Source organism: Haliotis asinina, chromosome 2 (genome assembly GCF_037392515.1).
Source record: "Haliotis asinina isolate JCU_RB_2024 chromosome 2, JCU_Hal_asi_v2, whole genome shotgun sequence".
NCBI classification, from domain to species: domain Eukaryota; kingdom Metazoa; phylum Mollusca; class Gastropoda; order Lepetellida; family Haliotidae; genus Haliotis; species Haliotis asinina.
The window spans coordinates 7012926-7040190 of NC_090281.1; the positions used below are offsets into that span (position 1 = coordinate 7012926).

The 27265-nt window shown below is 38.9% G+C and overlaps 1 protein-coding gene across 1 annotated transcript; it reads right to left on the reverse strand.

Moving 5' to 3' along the window:
• Positions 1 to 15661: 15661 nt before the first annotated feature.
• Positions 15662 to 23266, reverse strand: LOC137272225 (barH-like 1 homeobox protein). Its single transcript, XM_067804584.1, has 3 exons — positions 22654 to 23266; positions 19692 to 19905; positions 15662 to 15938 (listed from the first exon to the last, which is right to left on the reverse strand). Exons 1-3 carry the CDS (start codon positions 23264 to 23266, stop codon positions 15662 to 15664), a joined length of 1104 nt encoding a protein of 367 aa, XP_067660685.1.
• Between the last annotated feature and the right edge of the window lie 3999 nt (positions 23267 to 27265).

Sequence of the window (27265 nt, forward strand, 5' to 3'; positions counted from 1 at the left end):
GTAATCAGCGTTCGTTTCTATCCGAACTTTGTGAATGAGGGAGCTATATGGCGGCGGCCTGTAAATAATCGAGACTGGACCAAACAATCTAGCATGGGCAGCGATCTGCCTAAATGGGAATCGATGACATGTGTCAACCACATTCCAATTCCGTTGGTCGCCTCTTACGATATGCATGGGTTACTGCAGGCAAATATTCTAACCCGGGCCATCATGGGTCCGAAGTTTGTTTCAAACTAAAATAACAATATTTGTCGTCAAACCTAAAGCATTGGACGTGACCGACTGTCTCAAATTTGCCGTAATATACTAGTATATCTACCCATCTCATGAACAAACTGCAAAGCTAACGTCTGACATTTTCATACCACTCCTTCGTACAGACTTCAGGTTTGTGTTGCATTTTGTGCCCAGAGGAGTTTGTTTCAGCAGGATGTTCCTTGGCATTGACGCCCTAATGTGTTCACATCGATATGTGAATAATATATACCTGTATCAGATCATGGTCCGATCATGGATACCGATTCCACTAAGGAAACGATCCTCCAGAGAATCCCTAAAGTGACATACCATTCCGTGTTGGTGACTAGGTATCTATCACTCAAAGTTCAAGCAAGGTCTCTAGAAGTGTTTAGTTGTCGATGAAGAAACATGTACAAGACAAGTGTCCCATTTGCCGTGCTGATGGCGACACTGTTCTACATATCTGCACAGGTGGACGAAGATGGAGCCCGGCTACCCTTCGGCCCTAAGATGTGTGTCCAGTGGTGTCAGAGTCTACAGGCGTGTAACTCTCCCGTCTATGTCATGCACGACCTGTCATGCCACGTGGACACATACAGCGCACGACCAGCTAGCTCCACAGGAGTTCATAAGCTCAGCGTCAGTAAGGTACATCTTTTAAAAAATCATTCTCTCAGTATTATTGTTACAATATACGAAAATCTAGTTGCGAAGAATAATTTCAAACATTCCTCCAGTATCGTGTATACTGACTAGGAAACCTTTGTCACATGGATGTATACTGCTTAAAATTCCGAGCAAATACTTGCTTCTTCAAAATGTAACCATAAGCTGTGTCTAGTGATGATACAGAGCGAAGTACCAGAGTTAAATCATGATCGCTTTGTTGAGAACTGTTTATTCGTTTTGACATTTTAATTTGCTCTGTATGCATCTCCCCATGAAGTTGAGAAAAGCGAAAGGAGATTTTCAACAAGTTTCATATTGCTACAATTGCCATTTAAATTTGATGCACCTCATATTATTAGATTACTGGTCTATCTCAGACACGTCTTCCTGGCTGTAACCGACAACTAAAGACAGTAAGAACCAGGAATTCAAGATTGGTAACGGTGCCTGGTAAGGGAACGGTGCCTGGTAAGATCAACCGCAGTATAATGACGTAATATGGCACGTAGGTTCCCTGAATGCCTACGTCATTTCCGAAATATTGTTGTTGCATTAATTGTTTTAACAATACATGCACCTGTCTGTAAGACTTCGATTAGGGCTGGAGTGTATTATTGTCAATAACTCTAACGGCCATTTTGCTCATACCACCCAGCGCCTTCCCTGGCATTTATAAGTGGGACGAACATGGAAGCATGACACGCTTTATGAATAACAACGTTTTTTGTTTCTCTAGAAGGTTACAGAGCTGCGTCTTGCTCACTGGAGAGCAAGAATTAGCTCTGTAAAATCGTGGAAACAATACAGAGGATTTTTGTTGTTCTGTTTACCATCGTTACTCACCAATTCACATTTTCAGAGTTTGTAACACAGAATTTAACAATACATACCGATAGTGAGTCTGCCTTTACTGGGAATATAGTTGGGAATATAGACGGTCTTTTTCTGTCACGAGTATGAAGGCTGTTAGGGTTAATTACAATGAATTTCTCAGCATTGCAACTTTCTCTCAAAGTAACCACAATGCTTTGAAGGTTTTTAGCATGCTATTTAATCCAAATGAATGTATTTGCTGGCAGATATAATATATGATTGAGTAATCTATCAATGTATAATATTTCAAACCAAACAAGGTATTTTGTTAGTTCAGTTGTGTTCTATACCTGATTGTTCATCCACTGCATTACAGAATATTTGTGTTTCTACACATTTCCTAAAAACATGACAAAAACTCTCATCTCCTCATTACAAAAACAGCAAACTAAATTGTCAACAAGTTTCATTTTAAATAGTTTGTAAATATATCGTATAAAGAATACAAAGAAGTTGTTATCCATAAAACGTTTCACGTATTCATTTGAAACACGTATCCTATATTTAGCCGAAATGAGTCTTAATTTAAGTCTAAATTACCGTAATGTTGGACGGTCAGTCAAGTGAACCCAGTTCATTGTAACACCGGAAACCAACATTACTCACCATCCGTTAGGTTTCCGCAAAAACGGAAACTAAGTTACTTTTGCTGTGAACTGTGTAAGGAGCGCTAGAGCCAGATTATACCTCTGTAGCGGAAAAGTGAGGATGAACCCTATCTATATGATCCACCAGTTGCATGATTTTTTGGAGATATAGTACGCTAAATGATCGCCTTGACCGTAAACACATGTCACAATGCAAATTGTGACGGTTAAGGCATGTCAGATTGCAAACCGTGACGGAAACGTACGTAACAATGCAAGGACGGGCACAGACAATTTAAAATAAACAATACAAGCCCAGTCTAACCCCTCACACGACTGACGACCTGTTATTTGATAACATTAACATCCAAAAATGTATAAAACGAAAAGTAATACAAATGAATGGGGAAAACGAGTTAGTATTGTTTGAAACTTTCAGGTAAACCCAAGTCCGGCATCAAAACATCCATGTTTCTTTTGGACAACTTTATTCTCTATGAGTATCGACCAAGTGGGCAGGCATGGAAGCATTTGCCACTCAGTCAAAAACCATGGTTAATAGCAAGTGGCGGTACCCCCTCGAGACTCTATTTCCTGACAAGCGATGGTATCACTTACGACATTACCCGTTACAGTGTCAACAATCCTACCCAGCCAACAATGACACTCGCACAAGGAAGATTACGTGATTACTCTCATTATTCTACAACTGCAAGTATCCAGAAACGCTGACCACCGCATTTAATAATAATAATAAGGTCCATTTATACAGCGCCCTATATCCAATCACCAAGTGGTTGCTCATGACGCTGAAATTTCTTCTTTTGTTTGAATTTGTGGATATTTCGTACCATCAATCTCCTTCGCAGTCATATACAGCTGCGTCCCATAAGTTTGTGGAAGTCACAATATGAAATGAAAAGTTGCCTTTTATGATCATTTTTAGGATCTGTAATCCAAGTAGCTGTTGTTTTGTGATATCAGTTTAGCACTAATAGTCAAAGTACTAATATCCGGACTAGAAGTAATTCAAATATATAGTTTATTGCCACAAAATTATCGTTTATCATTCCGTCAGTGATTTTCGGGGGACCACAGCTGTCAAGGAGAGGTTAGTTATGTTCAATACCTATGTTAATAATTAACTACTATTATTAACTACTTACAACATAATATATACTTACAGCATAATATATACTTACAGCATAATATATACTTACAGCATAATATATAGTCAAAATTGTCTTTAGACACATTCTTTGCACGTTCACTGATATTTGTGTAAATTATAGCATCTCTTTCCAATTCTTCTACCTCCTTTTAACTATAAAATCATGTTTTCTGATAGAAAATGGGTGGTAAAAAGAGACGAAACTGGACCGTTATGGAAAGGACGAAGATTATTACTCTTATGGGTATGGGACTTAAGTGGACAAGAAGTAAAGACATAATGGCCAAGGAGAATAATTTGGAGGTGTCAGTGAGTGGAATGTGTTTTCTGAAAAAGAAATACAGGCAAACAGGTGTCTTGAAGGACCTGTCGAGATCTGGCAGGCCAAAATGTACTACACATCGAGAAGACCGGTGCATCAGGAAACAATGTCTCAAGGAAAGATATCCAACCCTGAATATAATTCGGGGTAGGCTGAAGCAGACACTGGGCAGGTATGTCAGTAGGATGACGATCTCTCGCAGGCTGCATAGATTTGGGATAGGTTGCCTAGTACCGGCAAGAAACCTGTGCTAAGCAAGGTACAGCGAAAACGTCGACTCTTGTGGGCACGGAAGGTGAGACGTTTTGGAGTGCCACAATGGAAGAAGATACCGTTTTCGGATGAATCGATCTTCAGATGTTTCAGCAACCGAAGGGGAACGAAGATCCGACGTTTGAAAAACGAAAGATTCCGTCCATATTGTTTGCAAACGCCTCAAGTTCACGTGTGGGGATTGATATCTGCAAATGGCCCAGGTGTGCTGGAATAGGTGACTGGAACGTTGAACAGTGTTCGATATCAGCAAACTATAATCACTGACATAGATATTCATGGTCGTTGTCTCGCATTTCCTGAGAAAGAATTCATTTTTCAACAGGCCAATGCCCCTGCTCATGCTTCGAAATCAACTACTGATTTCCTAGCTGTCAAAGGCATCCAGGTTTTACAATGGGCCGGGAATTCGTCGGATATGAATCCCATTGAGTGGGTCTGGGACATCATCGGTAAAAACGTCACCAGGGACTCTCCAACACCAAGTGATGGGCTGTGGACATCCGTCCAAAAACACTGGTATAGTTTACCAAAATCTACCTTGTACAAGCTGTACCGTAATATGCCAAAGAGAGTAAGGGCAGTAGTCACTGCAAAAGGTGGGCCAACATGTTACTGATTATATTTCATAAATATATCATTATTACCAACCTTTCGCTCATATTTTTCTTTAAACGTATCTTTACTCAGTTATATCTGACGATTCCACAAACTTATGGGACGCAGCTGTATGTTAAAATACAGAAAGCTCTTTTTGTATCGAGCTTATTTATTCGGCTTACATACGATACCTCTTCTGCTGCAGCATTGGTAATTATTTAGTTATATAAATACTTGATACGAAAACAATGTTTCACAATTGAAAGTATAGGATAACCCAGAAATCTAATGTTTAGAATGGCTCGGTGTTAAAAGGACAAAGGAATTTTCAGCAAATACAGAATCACCCAGGTATACAATCTATAAAAACGCACAACTGAAAAGTCATTATAACGACAGAACACAATAGAGGGGCAAGAAACAATACTAAATAGCAGTTTAAGTGAGTATATTTTTTTACATGGAATAACGGTGCAACATGAAAGTAACAATCGATAAAGGTACAAGTATGATCTGATTTTAAACAGGCACCCTATGTAATTGAAGGAATTACAGCAAATTTGAAGGAATTGCATCTCAAATGTAAACAAACGCAGCCCACTCGCGAAACAATTGCAGCGATATCGGTAGTTTAGCGGTAATAACAGAAACACATCGGCCCTATCGGAAGCAATGTCGGTAATACTGGAAACACGTTCGGCCATCTTCGGAGATTTTTCGGTCGCGAGCGGAAACTCACGCAGCAAAACATGGCGTCGTTGGAAGAAGCACCCGTCTCGGTGAGTTGTGTTTTTAGTTCCTACTATTACATTAATTTTTTATACTTATCCATCTTTGATCACCCGTGTTGAATGCGTTTAGGTACGAGGTGTTGTCGGGACAATAGCTCATGTTTTTAGGAAGAGATTGTCACTGCAGAACGGTGTCACAAGTCATGCCCCTGGAGATTGTTTACACCTGAACATCGAAGTCGTGCCGATGATTACGAACATCATGAACGTGCGCCATGAAGAACTTTATGAGCCATAATTTTCTTTCTATGAAGTGCAATTGACAAATTTAAAAACATTTTACAAAAAAATGATGTTATATCTAGCGCACGTTCGTAATCATCGGCACGACTTCGATGTTCAGATGTAAACAACCTCCAGGGGCATGACTTGTGACACTCTTCTAGAGTGACTATCTTTTCCAAAAAACATAAGCTATTGCCCCGACAACACCTCATACCTAAACGCATTCAACACGGGTGGTCAAAGATGGATAAGTATAAAAATGTAATAGTAGGAACTAAAAACACAACTCATCGAGACGGGTGTTTCTTCCAACGACGCCATGTTTTGCTGCGTGAGTTTCCGCTCGCGACCGAAAAATCTCCGAAGATGGCCGAGCGTGTTTCCAGTATTACCGACATTGCTTCCGATAGGGCCGATGTGTTTCTGTTATTACCGCTAAACTACCGATATCGCTGCAATTGTTTCGCGAGTGGGCTGCGTTTGTTTACATTTGAGATGCAATTCCTTCAAATTTGCTGTAATTCCTTCAATTACTTAGGGGGGCCTGATAAAGCAAATTAATCACTCAACAGTGCATCGGTGAGACATTACTGCTATGTCCGTCGATGACGGAACAACTGTATTGATATGAAAAGTGAGTACAGAGTTGGCTATAACTATGTTTATTGACATTTCTAGAAGGAAATAACCAGATGGCTGTGGATGACGGGGCTGGTCTTATATTTGTTGTGAGCATGATGATGATGGAAAACAAACTACAGTGTGAACTTGATGTGTTCAAGAACAATATGATCTGGAGGACCACTTTTCTGGACATCAATTTAGTTGGGCACGTTGATCTCGACAGGGTCCACAGGTATGTATATGCACGCCATGAACACCTGCCATTTGGTATTGCATTCGGAGGGATAACAGCCGACTACTTTCTCTGTACGTTGTATCACCTAGTAAATAATTTGCCTATACAGTCATTCATTCAGTTTTGTTGTAAATAGTTTGTTTTCCTGTGTATCTTATTCAGTTGTTGTATTGCTTCAATATTTTAAGTCGGAGAACAGTAGCTGCTTGAATCATTCCTTGTTTCGTTGTTTCCTCTCGCACTTGTAACACCTGGTATCTACACACATTTATCGCTGGTTTTTTTTCGTTCTAATGTGGAATATTACAGCAATATACCAAATGTGTTATCGCAGCTGTATCTATTTCACCTTGCAGTGATAACTCGTTGGTCATCTCTATTCCTTTTCGGTTACTCTTATTTTCCGGTTGTCAATCCATTTCAAAAGGCCTGCGTGCTTCTCATTTGCATTACATTTGAGTCTTAACAAGTAGACTCAAGTCACAGAAAAGACGACAGCTGTCATCAAGATGGCCAAGACCTCTGATAGTTCAGATATTGTCTAGATATTGCTAAAAAGTCTGAAGCTGCAACTTCACCATTCAGCTGAACAAAACAACAAATCTAATCAACAAGTTTCAAAGCGAAAACCAAACAGCTTGGAAAACGGAATGAACCATCAATAGCATCGTTCCATCAGCCCCGGTAAAAGCCCGTGTGCCGTCAACACAAGCGTCACATGTGCCACGGCTCAATGTACCACCACCACCTCAGGCTGAACACAGACCACGGTCAGAATCATGGAAACCAATCTATTTTAATCCCTATTGATACCCCGGACGTATTGCTTTCTTGTGTAGAGTGATACCACTACTGACGTCCCTTACATCATGATGGCATTGGATGTTGTAAAATGGTGCGTCCTAGGATACACCTTACCTAGATGGCAAAGTCAAAGCAAGAAAGTTGTATGGAAGTGAGGAGAATCCCAACAAAGTGCTTTCACCAAACTGAAGCAACCAATCTCCATGGCACTAATCCTAAGACTTCGAGCCTTTTGAACTCTACACAGCTATATCTGATCTGTATAGGTTACCTGTCACCAGATACGCTAACGAGATGGACCAGATTGCCAAATTGAAGCCATTTGTCATCACATTCATGTGATCTACCTTGTGAAAAGTTAATGTCTCTCAGTGGATGTCATTGTAGAGGGACGCGGGGGACATCTGAATTGGTCTTCAGCAACCGATGTTTGTCGTAAGGCGCCTATAACGGGATCGGGTGGTCAGACTAACAGATGTGCTTGACACATATAGCCATATCCCTACGGTGCACATCGCGAGATTGCATGGTCCAGAATCAAACATTCACAAAGCACAAATATATTGATGGACTATATTGCTGTATGCGGCATTAAACAACAGCCAATCCACAATTGCAGATGAATATCTTGGCTTAGCTGAGAACAGGTATTAACAAAACATCAGAGACGATCACAGTCTAAAGGGCGGTTTCTGTCAGACACTGGACACTTGAGGAATAGTAGACCAGCTCTAATGTGGAAGCTGCTGAAATGGCGTCACTGTTAGGTTAAAAGGCAGGTTTGAAGTTCTCTACAGTGCCATTTGGCCACAAGTTAGAACCATAAGATCGAGTTCTTCTGAAGATGAACATTGCCTTTGATGGTAAGCAAAACTTGGGAAGACGTCATCCCAATCCACCACTGCCAGTCTTTGGGGATGGTAAGGAGAGTGGCAAGAGAAGGAGGGAGGGTGGAACTATAGCAACAAGAGCACCTGCGGTAATAACTCTGGAAACGAGAAGTATTGTTACATGTGCCTAAACCATGGAAGAATCTAATGAAGATACGTCTAGCCCATCCGAATCCCTACTGAGATCCCAGTGGATAGGCCAGATGACGAATCCTCACCAGGAATAGAGACTGCATATTAGAAAAGTACTGAAGAAGGGAAGATAACAATACTGCTTATCATGCCGAACAGGAAGAAGACAACAGGCTGGGGCAACAGCTAGAACCAGTTGGGTGAGAAGGACGTTATTTCTGTCCTAGTCAGCAATTTCAGTTTTCTTCAATCAATTTTTAAACTCATGTCTTGTCAACGTTAAGATCGGTCTATTAATTAGATGAGGGGGGTTGGGTTGGTCCATGTTCATGTCACTGTGTCTTTATTGTTTCCAGCACAAGCCTGGTTTGTATAAACTTTTCGCACTTTCCCTCCGTCTTGCACTTGACAGATCACCACTTTGTGATATCAGCTGATATGGGACATACAGATCATTGGGACTAATGATTGTCATTGTTTCCATTGGAGAATACTGGCACTGGCAGTTAAGGTATGAGGCAGGTGACCAAGGAGAGCCATCAAGGAGACCTTTATGGGTGTCATTTCCCTTCCCACAAACCTGTCAAATAAAGACTTACACTCTTAGTCTGTGTTGATCCTTGTTTCTGTCCATCACAAACCTGCTAACGTTTTGTCTAAGTGCTATCAGACATTCGTGTTACCTTTCCATCGGGTTACCTTTCAGTGAGATATCATGGACCTTGATCAAGACAAGGCCGTTTTACCAATCCAATCATTATATCTTTTGATTGCTTAAAAAATTAAGAGATGCGCCACCTAAATAATTTTCACCTTTTCTCACAAGATGTGAACATCACTAGCAACAGACTGACATCAACATATCACAAACTTATGACATTAAAGAATCAAGCGGAACTAGGACGCAGATGTTCACACTAAAACCTTCTGACATCACCTGACTTTTTAATTACGCTTGTAGATTTTGCATTAATACCAGTGTTAACATTTTCCAGGAAACTGTATATCCCCTTTAGTTTGGGTCCACGTAAATACATTGGGGAAGTGGATTACAAAGGACGAATGTGCAACAACATTACCGTACAAGGAGAGTACCCTGTGCTACCTGCATACGACGAGAGAGGTAAGGTTATGCTGGAGTCTGTTCATACATCAGTGTCACACACGATGCCATCTTCGCCCACCATCTTTGAAGATGCCATTCAGAAAGTGGCCAATCGTAACACATGTTTTATTTTGGGATTACATTTTCTCAGTAAAGTACATACTATAGGTCTTTTGTTTGGTTGTGGCACATCCGGTAATCGAACTCACACATTCAGTCACCTATAACTATTTGCCCGCAATATTCCAGCAATGTCCAGGTGGGGGAGAATAAGGCTTCGCAGCTAGTACCCATTTGAAGAATCGAACCCGTTTCTTCCTCGTAAGGAGCAAAACCCTTAACGGCTAATCTCATCCGAATACATACGGAACTTGAAATCTAGATGAATCATGTTTACATAACTGACGGAAGACCCAGTCGAACTGACGGAACGGAATATGTAAATGCTGATGTATTATGATGGCCGCTGCTTTCACTCTCGATGGACTAAGAAGTCTGCTTGAATCGTTGCGCCGGCAACACTTACACGTTGTTACAACGTTGTTACAACATTATTCTGTGAACTCCCATGTTGTCTCACGGTTACGGTCTAACGTTGAAATACGTCATTTTACGTCGCCATAAGGTTATAGGTATTTGCGGTAAACGTAATTTACCTTGTCTTAAGTTCCATTTAATGCTAATGGCTGCGTACCTTTCCCATTATTAAACAGTACATAAGACGCAAAGCACAAATTCACTTCAGTGCGTATTTGTCAATTTGCATGTTGTCTTGGTTGTATGTTTTCTGAAGTTGAATAATGAAGAAAGAATGTCTGACATATTTCAAAGAATATTCTGTCGTGACACCTAGTTATATGAAAACGTTGTTATAACGTTGTGAGGAACCACAAAGCATAACTTTTCCTCAACGCAACGATGTTATTATGTGGAGACATAACGTTATAAGATGACGTAATTCAAACGTTGAAACAGCGCTGTGTCATGACGTGACCACCTTGCAAACTTCCCACACGTTGAGCTGGGTATGCATAGGTGATACAAGCACGAATATTACTGGATCTTGGAGTCTGAACTCTATAGGTCCCCTCTGACTTCAGAAGCTTCAGGTTGTATGAAGTTAGTATGGATGGCTATGTAAGTACTGACAGTCGATTGCAGTAAGTACTGACAATAGGAACATAGACAATCAGTACCTTTTCAGCTTGACATTTTTTAAAAATAAAATGTGATATTAGTAGCATAAGTGACCTTTGTCCCAGTGCTGAGCAGTATATTTACGAGTAATGTACAGATGAGGAATATTTTTGTCATCGAAGAGTGGCATTGTATCTACACCAAAAGTGACTACACTATATTCACGATACAGCATGATAATTACCGCGAACCACGAATCCAGGAGTTCTCCATGGGTTATACATGTACATGAGTTTAGGTTACGGTTTTGTGTATCACATACATATCGCATGGGGTGACAGATGTTTTGTTACGAAGTTCTGGTTCTCTGTATCCAAATATCAACAAATATATCAACAGGGTGCTGATACTAAATAAATACACCCACTGCTTATTATGTGACTGCTGAAACCACGGACCGGTACCGACGGACTGCCTCTAATCACCACGGTACTGCATTTTAACATCCGCATTTCCTATAAAAAAAACCCCAAAACATTCCGTACTTTAGGAGGCAGAATATTAAAGTTATAATATACCGACCTTTTCAGACGATGTACTTTACGCGCTAGTTCCTGAGGAGGGCAGGATGTATATTTACACCTTCAACTTTACGAGTGGCTTAAAGAACGTCGAGAGGGAGATCCGGAGAACATTTCGGCCCAATGTCCTCTTGGTCAGCTGCCACTCGCTGGTACTTGTTGGAGCAAAAGAGTAAGATAACAGAGGACAAATAATATCGTTGTATTATGTAAACGAGTTAATACTTACGATCGGGCAATTTTGTCCAAACGGCGATTTTCCTTACAGTCTTCTAGCACCTGGCGAACGTCGACGTCAAACAGTACTAAAAGTGAACAAGCAATTTTGTTTTCCACAGGGGAGAAATCATCAAAAGAACACCCAAAGGGGAGGTTACTCCTATAGCCGGAAGAAATGCCCTTTCAGGCGTCATCTTTGAAGATTCCTGATTTGGGGACAACAGCAACGCAAACCATCACTGTGTTCCTCAAGTGATCATCCTCATATAGTTTAAGTACTTATTTAGTAAATTCTGTTCCTGATTACAGCAGTCTGTTATCTAGCTTGATATGTGTTTCGTTTGTATGTTGATTCAAGCCGCACTCGGTAGCATTCCATCTGTATTGGAGGCGGTCTGTAAATAATCGAGTCTGTACCAGACAACCCAGCGACTGGCATGAGCGTCAAGCATTGATATGACCACCAGAGAAACGATTAAGTCAGGGAGCCTGACCACCCGATCCCGTTTGTCATCCGTTACAGTAGGCAAGACCAGTTCTAATCGTGACAGACGTCTTGTTTAGAGCAACAGTGTGGTCGGTTATGTAAGAATAAACAATATGTTATTTTCCCTACTGAACGTAATGGTGTTATTTTCCTTACTTCAGTTTATGATACTGACTACAATGTATGTGTTTTGTAAGGCGTGACTGAAAGTCAGTTGGACGTGAAACAATTTAAATAACCCTGTTGACCCTGTGTTGATGTGATTTGGATCCTTGACCTCAAGTAAATGTTGAGTACACTCGAAGAGACAATATAGTATGAGCCATAGCATTATACATATGCTTGAGCGTAGGCAAATTCAAAGGAGATAACTCTTTTCCTATAAGGCAGTAGGCTAAAGTGGTACATGGTTGGATTGATGTGTATCGCCGACTCAGCAATATTCCGGCTTTATGAGGGCGGTCCGTAAATGATCAACTCCAATGAGCATCGATTTACGCAACTGGGATTCGATGCCATGTGTCAACCAAATCAGCAAGCATGGCCACTCGAGCATGAATTACTGAAAATCAGTTCTAATCCAGATCGTTATGGGTCGCAAAACTATGAACAAAACATCTTTTTGAAAGATGTATGTCTCCACAATGTTTGCTCGTCTCTGAAGTGTTTATGCGTCAGGTTCAAGGTTAATGCAGGTACCCACTATGGAAAAATCCCCAATGAAAACAAAAACAAAAGTTAGTGTTGAAACACAACCAACAATAAGGACTTCAACCCACGTGTAATTCTTAAGTATACTAATCGGGAAGCCTTACGAAATCCCCATATACATATTAATACAAAATACATTCGAAATATATTAAAATCTGCGACAATGCTGTGGATTTGAAGGCTCGCGACGGAATCAACACAGAATGACATTGCGCAAAAACAAGAGCCTTCCAGAAAGTAGAAATGAGTGGGTATTTAAGTATGTTTTTAAAAATATACAACGCCAAATACAGTACTGTGTTTCGTTGATACACTATACTGAAAAACTTCTAAAAATTGAAGTATTCTGTCTTTCAGAAAGTAAACCATATAATATGGTGAGGTGGTACGTGTGCCGTTTATCTAAATGTGTATGCGTGTGTGCGCGCATGCGTGGGTGTATGTGCTGTTTTATGACATTATAGCACTTTGAATCTTTCGTTTCTTATGCATGTACTGATGTGTTGCAGGTCAATAGCATCATTTACCCGTGCTGGGGTTAAATGGCATCATCATATATCACATCTCACAGAAGCTGTTAGTAAAGATATGCAGATCTGGGTTCGAAATGGTCTTCATTAACCCATGCTTGTCGTAAGAGGCGCCTAATGGGATCGGGTGGTCAGACTGATTGACTTGGTTGACACATGTTATCGTATACAGTTGGGATGGGTGCTCATGCACAGTTGATCACTGGATTGTCTGACCCAGACTTGATTAACAGACCGCCGCCAGGTAACTGGACTATTGCTAAGTGCGGCGTACAATAACTGACCTATGATTAGTGAGATGATCACCGCCACGTCAGCCCGTGTGGTGGAAACTCTGGTGAATATCAAGGAACACTTGCTTGTATTTCTCAGAACCAATAACAGTGGTGAGCAAAATGCAACTGTACATATGCCTGTTAACTGGACAAAACCTACCATGGTCTAGCTGTGGAAATCTCCAAACTCACGCCACGAAAGTTGTAAATAGCTTGCCACAGACCGATCGTACCCTAGGAACCTAATCTCGTGGTAAGAGAAAATCGGGAGGTAAGATGGGTAACTTTTGTCATTGTGTGTCGTAGAGCCCCACTACTGAGTATAGTTTCTCGTTATATCTATCACTGAATTATCTGGTCCAGAGCTGACTATTTACACGCCGTAGGTATTCGGCTGGAATAACGCTGAGGTTGCGAAACCCACAAACAAACACATAAACAAACTAACCAACAAACACAACGAGCACCACCAGCACCAGGAAACATACCGGGTGTGAAACACAATACAAACATGGAGAAAACTGCAAACTGTTTTATTACATATTCATAACTATTTACTTCCAATACAGGACAAATAAATAACTATCATTTGGGTAGAAGTCTGTCAATTGTGTATTCAATCACCAATTGCAGTGCGTCATCAGTCACTCAAAATCGCGGCTCATGAGGAAAACAAGATTTACCTTTCCTATTGTGATGTGGGTTACGAATGGCAGACACTTCTAAAAATTATATCCCACTACCTTGTCGACACCAACGTTTTACTTTGTTTCTTCTGGACATGACTTCTAGCATAAAGCCTCTCACATGCCAGAGTGTATCCAGAGAGTCAGTGGAAAGGCTATATTATGTCCCTTTCATGTTTCCATATTGTACTATCTAGAATAGCCACAATGTGGAGTCACGTCAAACATAAATACTATACGGGTAAATGAAATGCGCCTTATCTTGAGACATATGGCTATATGATATGATATGTAAAATGTCTCGGAGAATTCGTTGACAGACATCGTGATTGTTGTTTGAGACAGCAGAATTTCCTCCATAAGACGTAAATAGAAATAAACATTTTTCCCTTCAAAATTTCCACCCTCATCAATTATACCCGACTTTCCCGGAAACCGATACAAACAGTTCCCCCAACACAATGTAACAATTATATGAAATACTTTTTTCTTTGAACAAATATTTCTTTTATTTAATTACAAAGACAAACTTTGATCCTTTTGAATCTCTTGTAGGACCTGAAGTTTGCTCTTTTTTCTTTTTAGTTCATCGTAAAATAAAATACTTATGGCAGCCACTGTATTTTTCTAATCAGCTCTATCTGAATATGTCATATATAAATGTATATAGTTTCCCTTCCGTCATATCACACTTTCTGATAGCAGATATAATGCAAAAATATTAAAAGACAAAAAAAATTATTATTATGGGTCTCAATGACATGACGTAAACTACAAGAGAGGCATGTCGTCCTTTGTAAATACTAAACGACAGAGGCCAAATATGACTCCATTACACGTACAATGAAAGGTGAATATATGAGACGTCCGTTGAGATCAACGTGTGTCATCTGCGTATCAGTAGTCACAGTACATTGTATGGTCCACATCTACATAACAATGTTACATTGTCGATCATCGCAGCATAAGGCATCCTTTCCAGCCTCTGGACAGCGATATTCTCTTGTCAATACTAGAAGACCAAGTAAAGAAGTCAACCACTACAGAACAATTTCAGCAGGTCAATCACTGGAGTGCAAAGCAATGTGTCCAATCGTAACAGAACAATTTTATCTGGTCAGTCACTGAAGACTAACGCTGTGTTGCTAATCTGGGCAGACAAAGCAGAATAATTGAATCTGGTCAGTCACTGAAGACTAAAGCATGGTGGTCGATCTGGTCAGCAGAGAACAATTCCATCGGAACAATCATTTCCGAACAATGTTGTCTAGTCAACCCATGCAAAACAATACAAACATTGCCGAACAAGTTCATCTTTAGTCAGTAAGTCAGTGTCAGTGTTTACGTCTTGAAGTCACCCTGCAGTTAGCACATGTGGCAACGTTTGAGTTCATCAATCTGGCAGTGAATAATTCATTGTACCACAACGCTGTCAACAACTGTAAGGCTGAACATATGCGCCCAATGGAACATTACGGTTCTAACAGCATGCTAATTTGGCTTATCCAGTGTGGTAGAAGATGGTAGATGTCCTAGAGGGTGTCCTACAGCGGGTAGATACAACCCGCTGAGAGGTGGGCGTGGCGTACCAAGTACCCCCATGTTGTGTCGGAGGTAGGCAGACTCAAGACTAGACACTACGCTTGCCGCCTGGGGGTAGAGCTGGGACCAGTAGGGGTTGGTTTGTATGATGCGTTGAACTGCAGCATAGTTGGTGGCCTCTGCTAGCAGTTCTATCCCAACAGCTGTCTGTCGCTTCCATTTTGTTCTGAAACAGAATACAATGCATGTGGCAATGAGTTGATAAACGCCATCGAGGTGAAATGTCTTGCAAGCACATGATGAAAGGGTGAAAAAGTACCGGTACTTTGCCGCAGTGTATGTGTATGTGTATGTGTGTGTGTGTGTGTGTGTGTGTGTGTGTGTGTGTGTGTGTGTGTGTCTGTGTCTGTGTCTGTGTCTGTCTGTCTGTGTCTGTGTGTGTATGTTGCGGGCATGTGCGTGTGTGTGTGCGGACAAATGCTGAACTAATTACATAGGTTTCGGAGGCGAGCTGTGGTATTGAGAGGCGTTGTAACAACCAGTGCCATTTTCCATTGTCTTTCAACCTATCCAACTAAATTAAGCTCTCCCGACGCGCAACCAGGTGCCATTGTCATCAGCAGCAGAAGATATAGCAACACGTGATATCACCGTGCAGTACGTATGTGGGACAGATAATGTTATTGATGTGGGACAGATAATGTTATTCACATGCGGGAGGTAGGATAGGGTTGCCCAAATGTAGGAGCAGGTTATAGGTTATATTAGGGTTAGAAATGTACTACTTTCAATCCCTGTATATGTTTCTTAGTTTGTTCGCGTGAGTCTCCTCTTCCTAGGAGTGGTGGTTTTATGTATTCTGATGCGTATAATTACTATAATCAAACAGCAATTACACACTTTTTACGATCCTGATATCATGTAAGGTCATTTGTATGATTACCTTTTACAAAAATCACTTGATCGAATGTTGAGAAAAATGTATAACATCCATTGATTTAATTTTATAACAATGATATTTTATTCAGAGATCTTCTTTGCCAATGTAGAATGATGGATGAAGTCATGTTGATTAAACTTCAAGGGACACAAACCAGCAATCATTGAACCCTGGAGCATAATGATTGGTTGATTGACAGATATAATAGCATAATAACTTCACATCTGTTCAATTTAACACAATCACAGTAGGTAACACGTTTTGTGCCAATGCGTGCAATTGTCCACGCATGGCCAGGCATAAGTTATCAAATGAAACTACTATATTCCGTACAACAATTTCAATGTTTGAATGATATCCAATAGTGTAGTATAAATAACACAATGGCTCCTAGTGGCAATGTGCCCAAATGCATGTTGTTTCATTTCATGATGAAATATGTCGATTTTCCCAACAATAATTTCATGTTAGTTGCAGATAAAAACACGATAGTATGCAATAAATATGTAAATGGGATACATTGCTGATAAGTAGGATATTCAAGTGAAATACTTGTGATCAAATTTGGCAGTCAAACAATATAAGCTTTATTGATGACTGAACAAAGGTTTTGTGACATTCAGACACTCGGTAGCGCTTAAAGGCAATCGCCCCTAACGTGTTATTGTAATAAAGCAATCCGGTCTCATAATGCTGGTCGATATTTGGTATACTACTGGGCACGCTCAGTTGTGTACTGCCACTTATTATTTCAGGTTTTCAAAGACAAAAGTACATGGTATATTTACATCAGTCGTCAGTGACGTTGATTAGTTATGCAAATACATTCAAGGAAACACTGCAATTTTTACCCCCCCCCCCCACAAAAAAAAAAAAAAAAATGTTTCGAACAAGAATTATTTATAATTTATTGAAATATCTATCCATAGAACAAACTATCTTACATAAATATATCCAGGTTAGCAAAATAGTCACACAGATTGTTGTGATAAGAAATAAAATTTCAACATACTGAACGAATTCAACTCAAGCATAGAGGCATCAACAACCTAAACAAAGTCAACAAGACGCCTAAGATCTTGACAGATTTGCTAGTGGCTAGGCGTATATGGTAACAACAAAGCTCGAATAGGAAATTTAGTTACGGAAATAGCGAGTATCTGGAAGACTACATCTGAAACAGATAAACTAGCTGATAATAATAATTTACAAAAAAATCCTCCTAACACCTGATATATTTTAATCATAAAGGAAACACAAACATTTTTTAATTTTCCCTCGGCACACTTGAAGCAGTACTGTCCTTTACTTTGTTCACTTTGTTTGCCCGTGTTCGTATCGTCCAGATAGGTTGCGCCACAGCCTGGAAGTATTACGTTGACACCCTTCTGAAAACACTGGCGCTAGTCTGACACGGGAACCTACTGGTACCTTTCCTTTTTACCTGACCGTGCTTTTGCATTTGAGAATGTTAAGAAGGAGCAAATCAGGAGTTTAAATGTGTTTAACTCAGTTTCACGTGGTGGAAAAAATAGATTCAAACTACACAATCAGAGCCTTCTTCGGTGATGCATCACCTTCCTTTGTATTCTTCACTAGCGTAACACACTCGTATTTCCAAAGACAAGAACGGACAAGGCTTGACCTCGGATCCTAACCACTCAGCCTTCGTAGCACTAGACCATTCGTAAACCTCTGATATATTATAGACTTTCTATGGGTCGTAACTTTACGATGGATGGGGTCTCAGGACCTCTTGTCTCACAGCCTATGCTGAATTTAAAGTACGTTCTACTATTATGGCAGTTTTCATTTATATATGAATGAGGTGTATATTGTAACCAGTTATTTATGAAATCAGTTAAATATGAATTATAATAAATGTTATGTTTACAAGAGTTGACGCAATAAATTATTAGGTAGGGGGAAAGGAGCATTTCGATGTCGATAGAATATGTGATACCGTAAGTTTGGAAGCCTGCTCCTATTAATAAAACCCATACTATGAAACTGATGTTTTAGCTGGATCTACCAATACAATTTGCCATTTTAATACACCATGGTGAGACTTACTAAAGATAAAAATTATATTAAAAGATAATAATAAAATCGGATTATATCACATAATACAAGGATGCGTTTATGTAAACAAATCTGAACAAGAGAAAGTACTTAACCAACGCGATACATACATCTGGTGAACATCTGAATTTTGGTCAAAGCCTACGCATAACTAGTTGTCGGACATTTGAACACATCTTAAGATTCATAATAATATTTCAAAAAATGTTTTTAACTCTACAACTCATTTCCAGGTGCAAAAACTGTATTATATCGGCCTGTAAAACACTTAGAGATCTAGTCTAGGAACCCGGCGTGGATACATTGAGCAACTGTCAGGAAACTGTGGTAGGTAATTAATAAGTTCACTGAACCTGTCCCAACCAATCCAATTCATGAAATATTTCAGATTGCGTTATAAGTATTTTCTTATTGAATTAATCTGTTTTACATTAAACTTCTAGTTTTAAACTCATATCTGTGATAATTTAGTTATTTTCCTGTTATTCGTTAACAGGTTTATATAATTTACCTATAACTGTTATTAATACATAACTTGATATAGTTACTATATGGCTGAAACACTGACTAAAAATTGCAACTCACCCACACATAGCTCTGAAACTGATATTAGTACTCAGTTCGAGATAGTAATACAAGTGGAAGGACGAAGCCTCTTCCATATTCACCCCACTGTACCATGCGTTTCAAAATCACCATCAAGTAGTGATAATACCAGATTTACGTGAAATGGTGAGATATTCCTACCAAACCAGAAAATTAAATTATATCTATGAAGAGGATTACACGCTTGAACTACTTACATCCCCTGTCAGTGATTCTGTGTTACTAATTTCGAGTAATCGAAACAGTAAAATGACCCAACGGGTGAATCTATTCTAACTGGGTCTGAGGAATAATAACTTGATCAACAACAATATCCTGATAATTATAACAACCAAATAGGTGTTGGCTCACCTTCTGTTCTGATACCATGTCTTGACCTGCGTGTCCGTGAGTCCGAGTTTCGTGGCCAGTTCCATCCTATCCTGGACACTGAGGTATTTTTGGCGGTCGAAGCTCTTCTCTAAACATCGCAGCTGGTGCTCGGTAAAAGCGGTGCGGGCCTTTCGGGGCTTTTTGGACTTGTAGAGCATTATAGGAGAACCATTCGCATCTTTATCAGCGTCATCTGAAGACAAAGAATAATAACCCTGTTCTAAATATTTTTCATAGAAATATTTAACCATTAGATACACAAGAAATTGTTATTTTATTTTGATATTGCCCCTCTTTACCTGATATTGTAACAAAAACTTTATTTTATTATGTGAAAGGAATGGACCATTCGATGATATTGAAATCAGTTTAGAGGAAGCTTTGTAATTTTGATAGGATTCGTGGGGGGTATGCATACAACATCTAAATACAATTTGTCTGTTGAAATTGTCATTGGCGTCATAAAATACATTAGAAACATTTTTCAGGTAAAATATATATACATTATATATACATGGAACAAGATCTGTTCTGACAAAAGTCGCTGAAATGCGATGTCTTCTAAAGTTGATCGTCTTCTATGAATATTATTGTAATAAACAAAATTTGAAAATTTAATTATTTATATTATTTTTAATAAATTAAAAATCATTTTTATAATATCTATGAATATTATTGTAATAAACAAAATTTGAAAATGAAACATATCACATTTGCATTCCTATTTATATTATTTTTAATAAATTAAAAATCATTTTTATAACATTTTTAATCTTTGAAAAAATATAATACTTCACGAAAATATGTTATTCATATTATTTGTTGTTGTTTTCATATTTTTCCAAGAGGCTACTTCGCAATACACGTTTGCTCGATTTACTTTCATATGGTGGCTGTTTGGGAGCACACACATCAAAACTGTTAATAGTACAAATAATAGAAATATAAATGCAAAAGGCGGCCTTGGCCATGATTCTCATGAAATAAGGAGCAAAGTGATTGATAGCTAACAACAGAAGCTAGGACTTATATCTTCTGTCACGCGTCTCGATAACACCAACTGCGATCGTTTCAAGTCATATACAAAACCCTCGGTCTCTTTGATGTAGATTTGTAGTATATGATCTTTACACTTTCTGGGCAAAGCGAAACACCGCACAATGACCACCACATCAGATTAATGATGGTGTCTATATGCTTGATCATGAGTAAAACGCCTGTTCTCGTTTTGCCATCGTTTAATATCAGTTTGAAAAGACCTTTCCCATGGCATATTCACAGCAGAGGCTCTTAAGGACATTTTGTATGCATATTAACTGTTCTGCTATTATATTAGGTTGATATACCTGAGGGTGGCAAGTCTATCATTTACAGAGCTTCGTACTTAATAAACTCACAAACATGTATGTTCACTGGACTCAAGGTTATTAAGAGCACAGTTGGGTGCGTGGAATGTTGAAACCACAACAGATTTACTTTGAAAACAACCCACCCTTCCTTGACTCATACGAGCCAAATCTCCTTTTCACCTGTGGATATTTTCAATCAACCCGGTATTTATTATTTCTACCCCCGTAGATACATAGACATAAATTCCGGACTTATCTTCTACTGAAAATAGTTAGAATTATGTTGACTTAAACGGCTTATCTATTCTATCTAATGCTGGTTTATTTAACAAATATTATTCAATACCTTTTAATAGAAAAAAGGATGGAATATTGCAAGGGGGCAAATTAAAATTGGCTGTGGTGGCTTATACTGAAATTGTTCTTTTCAAGCCATTAAGTATAACAAATATATCTCTCAACATGTCTTCTCTAACATATACGTATGATAAAGACATTTCGTACAACGGGCTTCGCATTTGAAAGATTATAGAAAAGCGGTCTTGCCGATTTCACTGAAAATATCTTTAGCTTCAAATTTATAATTTTGTGTTTGTATATTCTGACATATACAAATATAATCGGCGTCCTTTGGGATTATGTTGAAAATGAGGAAGAAATCAGCCAATGACATAAGCCACAGAGATAATGTCGTCCATTCTAAACGAAAAATCATGTCGACGAAATTAACAAGGACGGCCCTGGATTAACCACAAATATCAATAACATAAATACATAATAATATTTTCAATTATTAGATTATCGAATACATTACAAATAACCCTGGAAATTTTAGCAGGGAGTCACTGACATAAAACACTCAACAAATATGCCATAAGATTGACCAATAGCTAATAAGACATATTTTTCTTTTGCATCCATGTAGTTAACTACGTGTTGATAAAATTCAAAATGAATATATATTATTTACTGCAGGATAAGTATTTTTAATGTTAAATTACTAATAAGGCCACAATTTACAAGCTTGTATACTACTGAACATCGTGGCAAACTGATGTCATCTATTGGGGAATTTCACGTGCTGTTCATTAATATTTTCGGAGGAAACTAGAAACGTGACAATATTACTAAACAAAAATATATTACGACCCAAACACGAAGAGACTTTGACGGGGCATTAATATTGCTTACATACAACAGCCCATGTCAGTCGCTCGTGAAGCAAATTATGTGTAACATACTTTAGTGTGTTATTCAGCAGATGCTCCATGGTGCACCAAAAATAAAATCAATAATTCATTTGAGTTAGATAACACACGCAAAAACATAACAAACAGAAAAAACTGTCTCATGAAGGTACTTGTGTATCACATCTTATTTTCACGTATGGCAGAGTCATACACGAAAATGTCATCTGTGTGAGTTCAACATGAGATGACAAATATATCGATTTCTTGACCAGATAAATCACACTGAACAGATAACCGTTTAAATGCACAATTAGACAAAACACTGCATCGTATTCAGAAGCTGAATGAAATGTAAGATTATACTATACCACTTGATGTCACGATAAGAGGAATGGTAGTAACCTTTAAACGTTGACCCGTCATCATCTGTGTCATCCGAGTCTTCATTAGGGTATGTACTGCTGGATATACTGTCTTTTCTGTGAGCCTTTTCTGGACATGGCCGCTTAACCACTCCAGGAATATCAGCAAGAATGTCTGTGATTAGAAACGAAGGTCTTTGGTAGGACTGCGCAGTGGATACTGTGGATGATTTTTCTGTTGTTTCTCCAGCACGATGTGACTGAGGTAGGTACTGGCCCTCAAACACACTTGAGGAAGAGTCTCTTGTGTAACGCTCTCTGTTTTGGGTATATTGATGGATGGGGAACACTGGCTTAGCTGGATAAGTGTCTTCAGATGAACAGACAGAACTAGAATCCGAATGGTAGTGCCTCATAGTACCAGAATCAGTTCCAGGAATGTGTTCTTCGTGGGTCTGTTTCACTGCCTTTTTGTAGTCCTCGTCAGTCTCTGGATGCAGGAAGTCTGCATTATGATCATCACTGCTAGTATTATGGGTGACGGATTCGACCTCAGAATCTATGTCCGATACAGGGCTTCCTGGAACCCTTCGCTCTCCATTAAAAGACGCGTCAGAGTACGGAGTAGATGATCGTTCCGTCACATGGGCCATAGTAACAGAGAGTAAATGCTTCCTAATGAAAATGGTGAATCCGTTTTTGGAATAAAAAATGTAGAATAGTCGCCCGGAAAACTGACAATTCTCACACTGACATCACGGGAAGAAAATCCCCATTAAATTAATTCTAGGATCAAGACTGAAATTAAATACTTTTAAATAGTTCTTGAATTTCGAATCATCCAATGAAACAGAAACTAATTATTAAGTCAAATGAACATCACTTTACGAGAAAATGATAGCTTCATATCGTCTGCGGCGATAGCCTGTCGCGTGCCTTGCCGTCGACCGTGTGGTCCGAATAACGATGTGGCTATCACTTTTAATGGAATCTAAATCCCAAACGACTGAACCAGTCTAGGAGATGGTATTGTCGCGGGACACAAATGCTGGGACAATGGCATAACAGAGGGCTTGTAACATGTCCCTCTTGCGAGCACTCAAACATATGCTACTCGCTTCAATGATCGTCGATGGATCAGTTCTATTCTGTGCGATTACCTCCACCGTCTTTTGACTAGCAAATTGAACGGATCGTTCCTGCATGTTGATTTGAGCTTGCTAGGAGAAGGAAGGGGGTACCAGCACGGCTGAATGCTCGGTGAACGGATTTAAGACTTGTAATGCCCTGAAAGGTCCTCGGAGGGCGGGGCTAGGACCTCCTTAACTCATTGCCGCATTCACGTCTGCCGCTGATAATATTTCCCGCGCTCTCATCGTTAGGAGACGAGAAAGTTTGTAAAGAGAATGGCGTTTATATTGGATATGGTTTGGCACAAGGGACAAGAGGGCAATTATTTCATAGATATCTGTAATTACCTCCACGTTTTCATTTCTTTAGATTTGTAGAAATTTCCCGCGATTTCCATGGAGGCAGACGACAACGATGAAGAGATATTAACTGATGACTCGTTGATTGTAGACAAAAAGATGGTCAGACAATACTGGCAAAATGAGTTGATAATTGGTAGATTTGAGAAGAAATTTAATAACTTACGATCAAATGGAGGCCTATTTCTGTCTGAGCTTTGGAGATTTCTATTGAATTACAAGATCTTTAATTACCTCCCTTTGCTGTACCAAATGAAAACGAGCTGACAGTTCCATGCTTAAGCAGGTGTTCTTCTTTGTCACTTTATTTTCGAACTCAAATATTGGTGTCTGTGTCGAATTCATTTCAGAAGTATGAACAGTGATAAATTAAACTTATGCAAATTAAATATGTACTCATGTCATTGAAATATAAGTTTGAATCTGTACATATGTATATGACATGAGTTATGTCAGGCATAAATGTCTTTTCATGAAATCTGGAATGTATTATGTATGTTTTGAGGCTGTTAGCCGATTTTGTTTTTGTATGATAGACACATTCTGTGGGTAAAATCACAAATGCAGTAAAAGGGTTAAATCTTTATAAAGCAAAGTGTTAAAAAGTATTAAATTAAGCGTTAAACATTTAAATGACTGGCTTTGTTGCTGGGTTGTTTTCGGGTTTTTTTTTCAGCATCGGCATGTGTTGTTGGCGGCCTGACGGCTGAAACTGACATTGCTTTTAATTACAACAATGCTTATTCGGATTCAGGTCGGACTCCGGAATCAAAATAGTGAGTATCTGCTGTTTGTTCCGTTGCGATCAGTTAATTCTCTGGGCTAGAGAAACGATCGGTTTGGTAGCATGACAAACGTGCGGTCCAGTAAGTTACCCAAACTAACCAACCAATCCACTTTATGAGCTGTCATAACGAGTAGACACTAACTGCATGTTTACGAATCTCTTTTTTAACCCCGAATAAGAACAAAGTCAGTGTTGAGTGTTTTGGTGTCCTCTTGATTTTCATTTTTGTAAGAAAAGTCTAAAATTAACTTAATGGCGTAACATAACCTGTGAACTTTTGCGTTTTAAATCAGCGTCTTTGTATCGTGACAATGTGTCATCAAGCGCATGTTATTCACCACCTGAAAATTTACATGTCGTCGTTATTTAATAACAATATTGCATGCTTCGGCGAAAATAAAACATTAACTTGAAATATACTCAGTGATTACCTTTGAGAGCTGCTTACACATGGAATACGTATTTTCTATCAGCCCATTAACAATCTGAAGCCTGTTTACAAGAGAAAACATTTTCTTTACAAGTTTCTGTTGATATGAAAAAAATCACTCTTGATTGGAAATTTCACAAAATCACGATCAGATGGATAGTCGGGGTACATGACATCCACAAGAAATATACGACATTCCTAACATTCCATCTTACAACGTGGACGGGAATACAAAACTCACAAAAAGTGATTACGATACACACACCATTTCAAGCCTTACCATATGCATGTTATAAAAAACTCACACGTACAATGTTCAATGAAAGTGAATAAAATCTGCACAATATTATTTGTTTTGAGCCATGCTCACGTAAATACACGTAAAACTTGATACAAATATTCATAAACATTTAGCAAAATTATCGGGGCACTATTGGAATGATGAATACATAAACTGTCCAAACTTTAAATTCAATATTCATATTAAATCATTAATCACACACGTCATTAAAAGTATTAAAACATTCTTGCTCATGTCAATTACATGAAAAACACTGTTCACGATTAGGAGTATTACGACATGCATGGTCACGTCTAAAGTATAAATCTATGATTCACAGAAACTTAATAACATTGGCATATCATAGGACGGATTGAGATATGCAAACCCAGGTCGTCTCACAGTGTGTACATTTTTGACAACATCAGACAGACGCGGCATTTATAATGTTGAGATATGAATGTTCACATTCATTGCATGGAACACTGTCATCGATTGAATTATTATGACATATCTTCATATTTAATATACACATGTAATATTCAGAGGAACAGAATATTGTTCCATACCGTTTTATGTATAAAATCATGCATACATATATTGAGAACATGCATGCAATGTTCAGAGAAAAACATAAAGTGTTCAGACAGGCATGTTTGCATATGATACATAAACAACACAATTCAGAGAAAGAGAGGTTCCGAGGCAACACATGGGAAGTATAAAGATATCTATGTTCACATCACGAACACACACTGCGTGAAAAAAAATCAGTCACCTATCCACGACAGATACCAGTTGTTATTAGCCGCATACCTCCGTAATTGGCTAAGTGTCTCAAGGGCAGTCTCGCCCTGGCGTGTTATTGACATCTATTGGGCATTATCGCCCACTTGAGATCAAACAAATTAAGGAAATTGCTGTTTGACTGGCCGGTGTCAAGAAAATATGCGAAATTAAAAGCTCTTTGAGCGTATTAATACGTTATGAGATGGCTTGATCAAGGCGCAATGTTAAATCAAGGGTAAAGATCCGCGACTGCGGTGGTTGCTTGGCAACGTATTTTTGTGAGGAATTTGATGCAGTGTAGTGTGAATATTTCAGTGTGAACATTTACTGATGCCCGATTGCAGTCCTCACATGACAATGAAGAATCATTCCGGGCGAGATGAGACATCATCCAGTTATGTGGAACCACTGATTTCTGAAAACATTCTGTTTATCATTACTGTGAGTTGTGAGCAGTCTCTCTTGAAGAGATTATTACAAAACTCGGTTCGTTTCTATTCGGAACGATCAGTTATGCTAATCCGATTCGAAAATGATAAACATTAAGTAGCGTATTTTTTCCAATTTCTTTGGGTATGTTATTTGCAAAACCTATTAGGAAGTATACGTTTACAAATGCCCCTTAAAAGACAAATCAAGTTCTGTTGTGACCTCATGTATATGGGTAATATTGTACAAATGATATCTCAATATCCAGTACGCAGTTACATGTGACTAATGTTTTCTTAAAGGTTTGTATCTGTGTGAAAGTATTTTGACAGCCGTTTGCTGGCAGCCCGTGAGTCATTACGTCTCGTACCATGAAGATCCGGGTTACAACTGCTCTTCAACAACCCACGCTTGTCTACCGGTGAAGATCCTAGTTTGAATTGTTTT

Coding starts and splice junctions, on each gene's coding strand:
- LOC137272225 (XM_067804584.1), bottom strand. CDS start 23,266: ATGGCCCATGTGACGGAACGATCATCTACTCCGTACTCTGACGCGTCT. Junction 19,906..22,653: donor TGACGGGTCAACGTTTAAAG/GTTACTACCATT, acceptor CTTTGTCTTCAG/ATGACGCTGATAAAGATGCG. Junction 15,939..19,691: donor ACATGGTATCAGAACAGAAG/GTGAGCCAACAC, acceptor ATTCTGTTTCAG/AACAAAATGGAAGCGACAGA.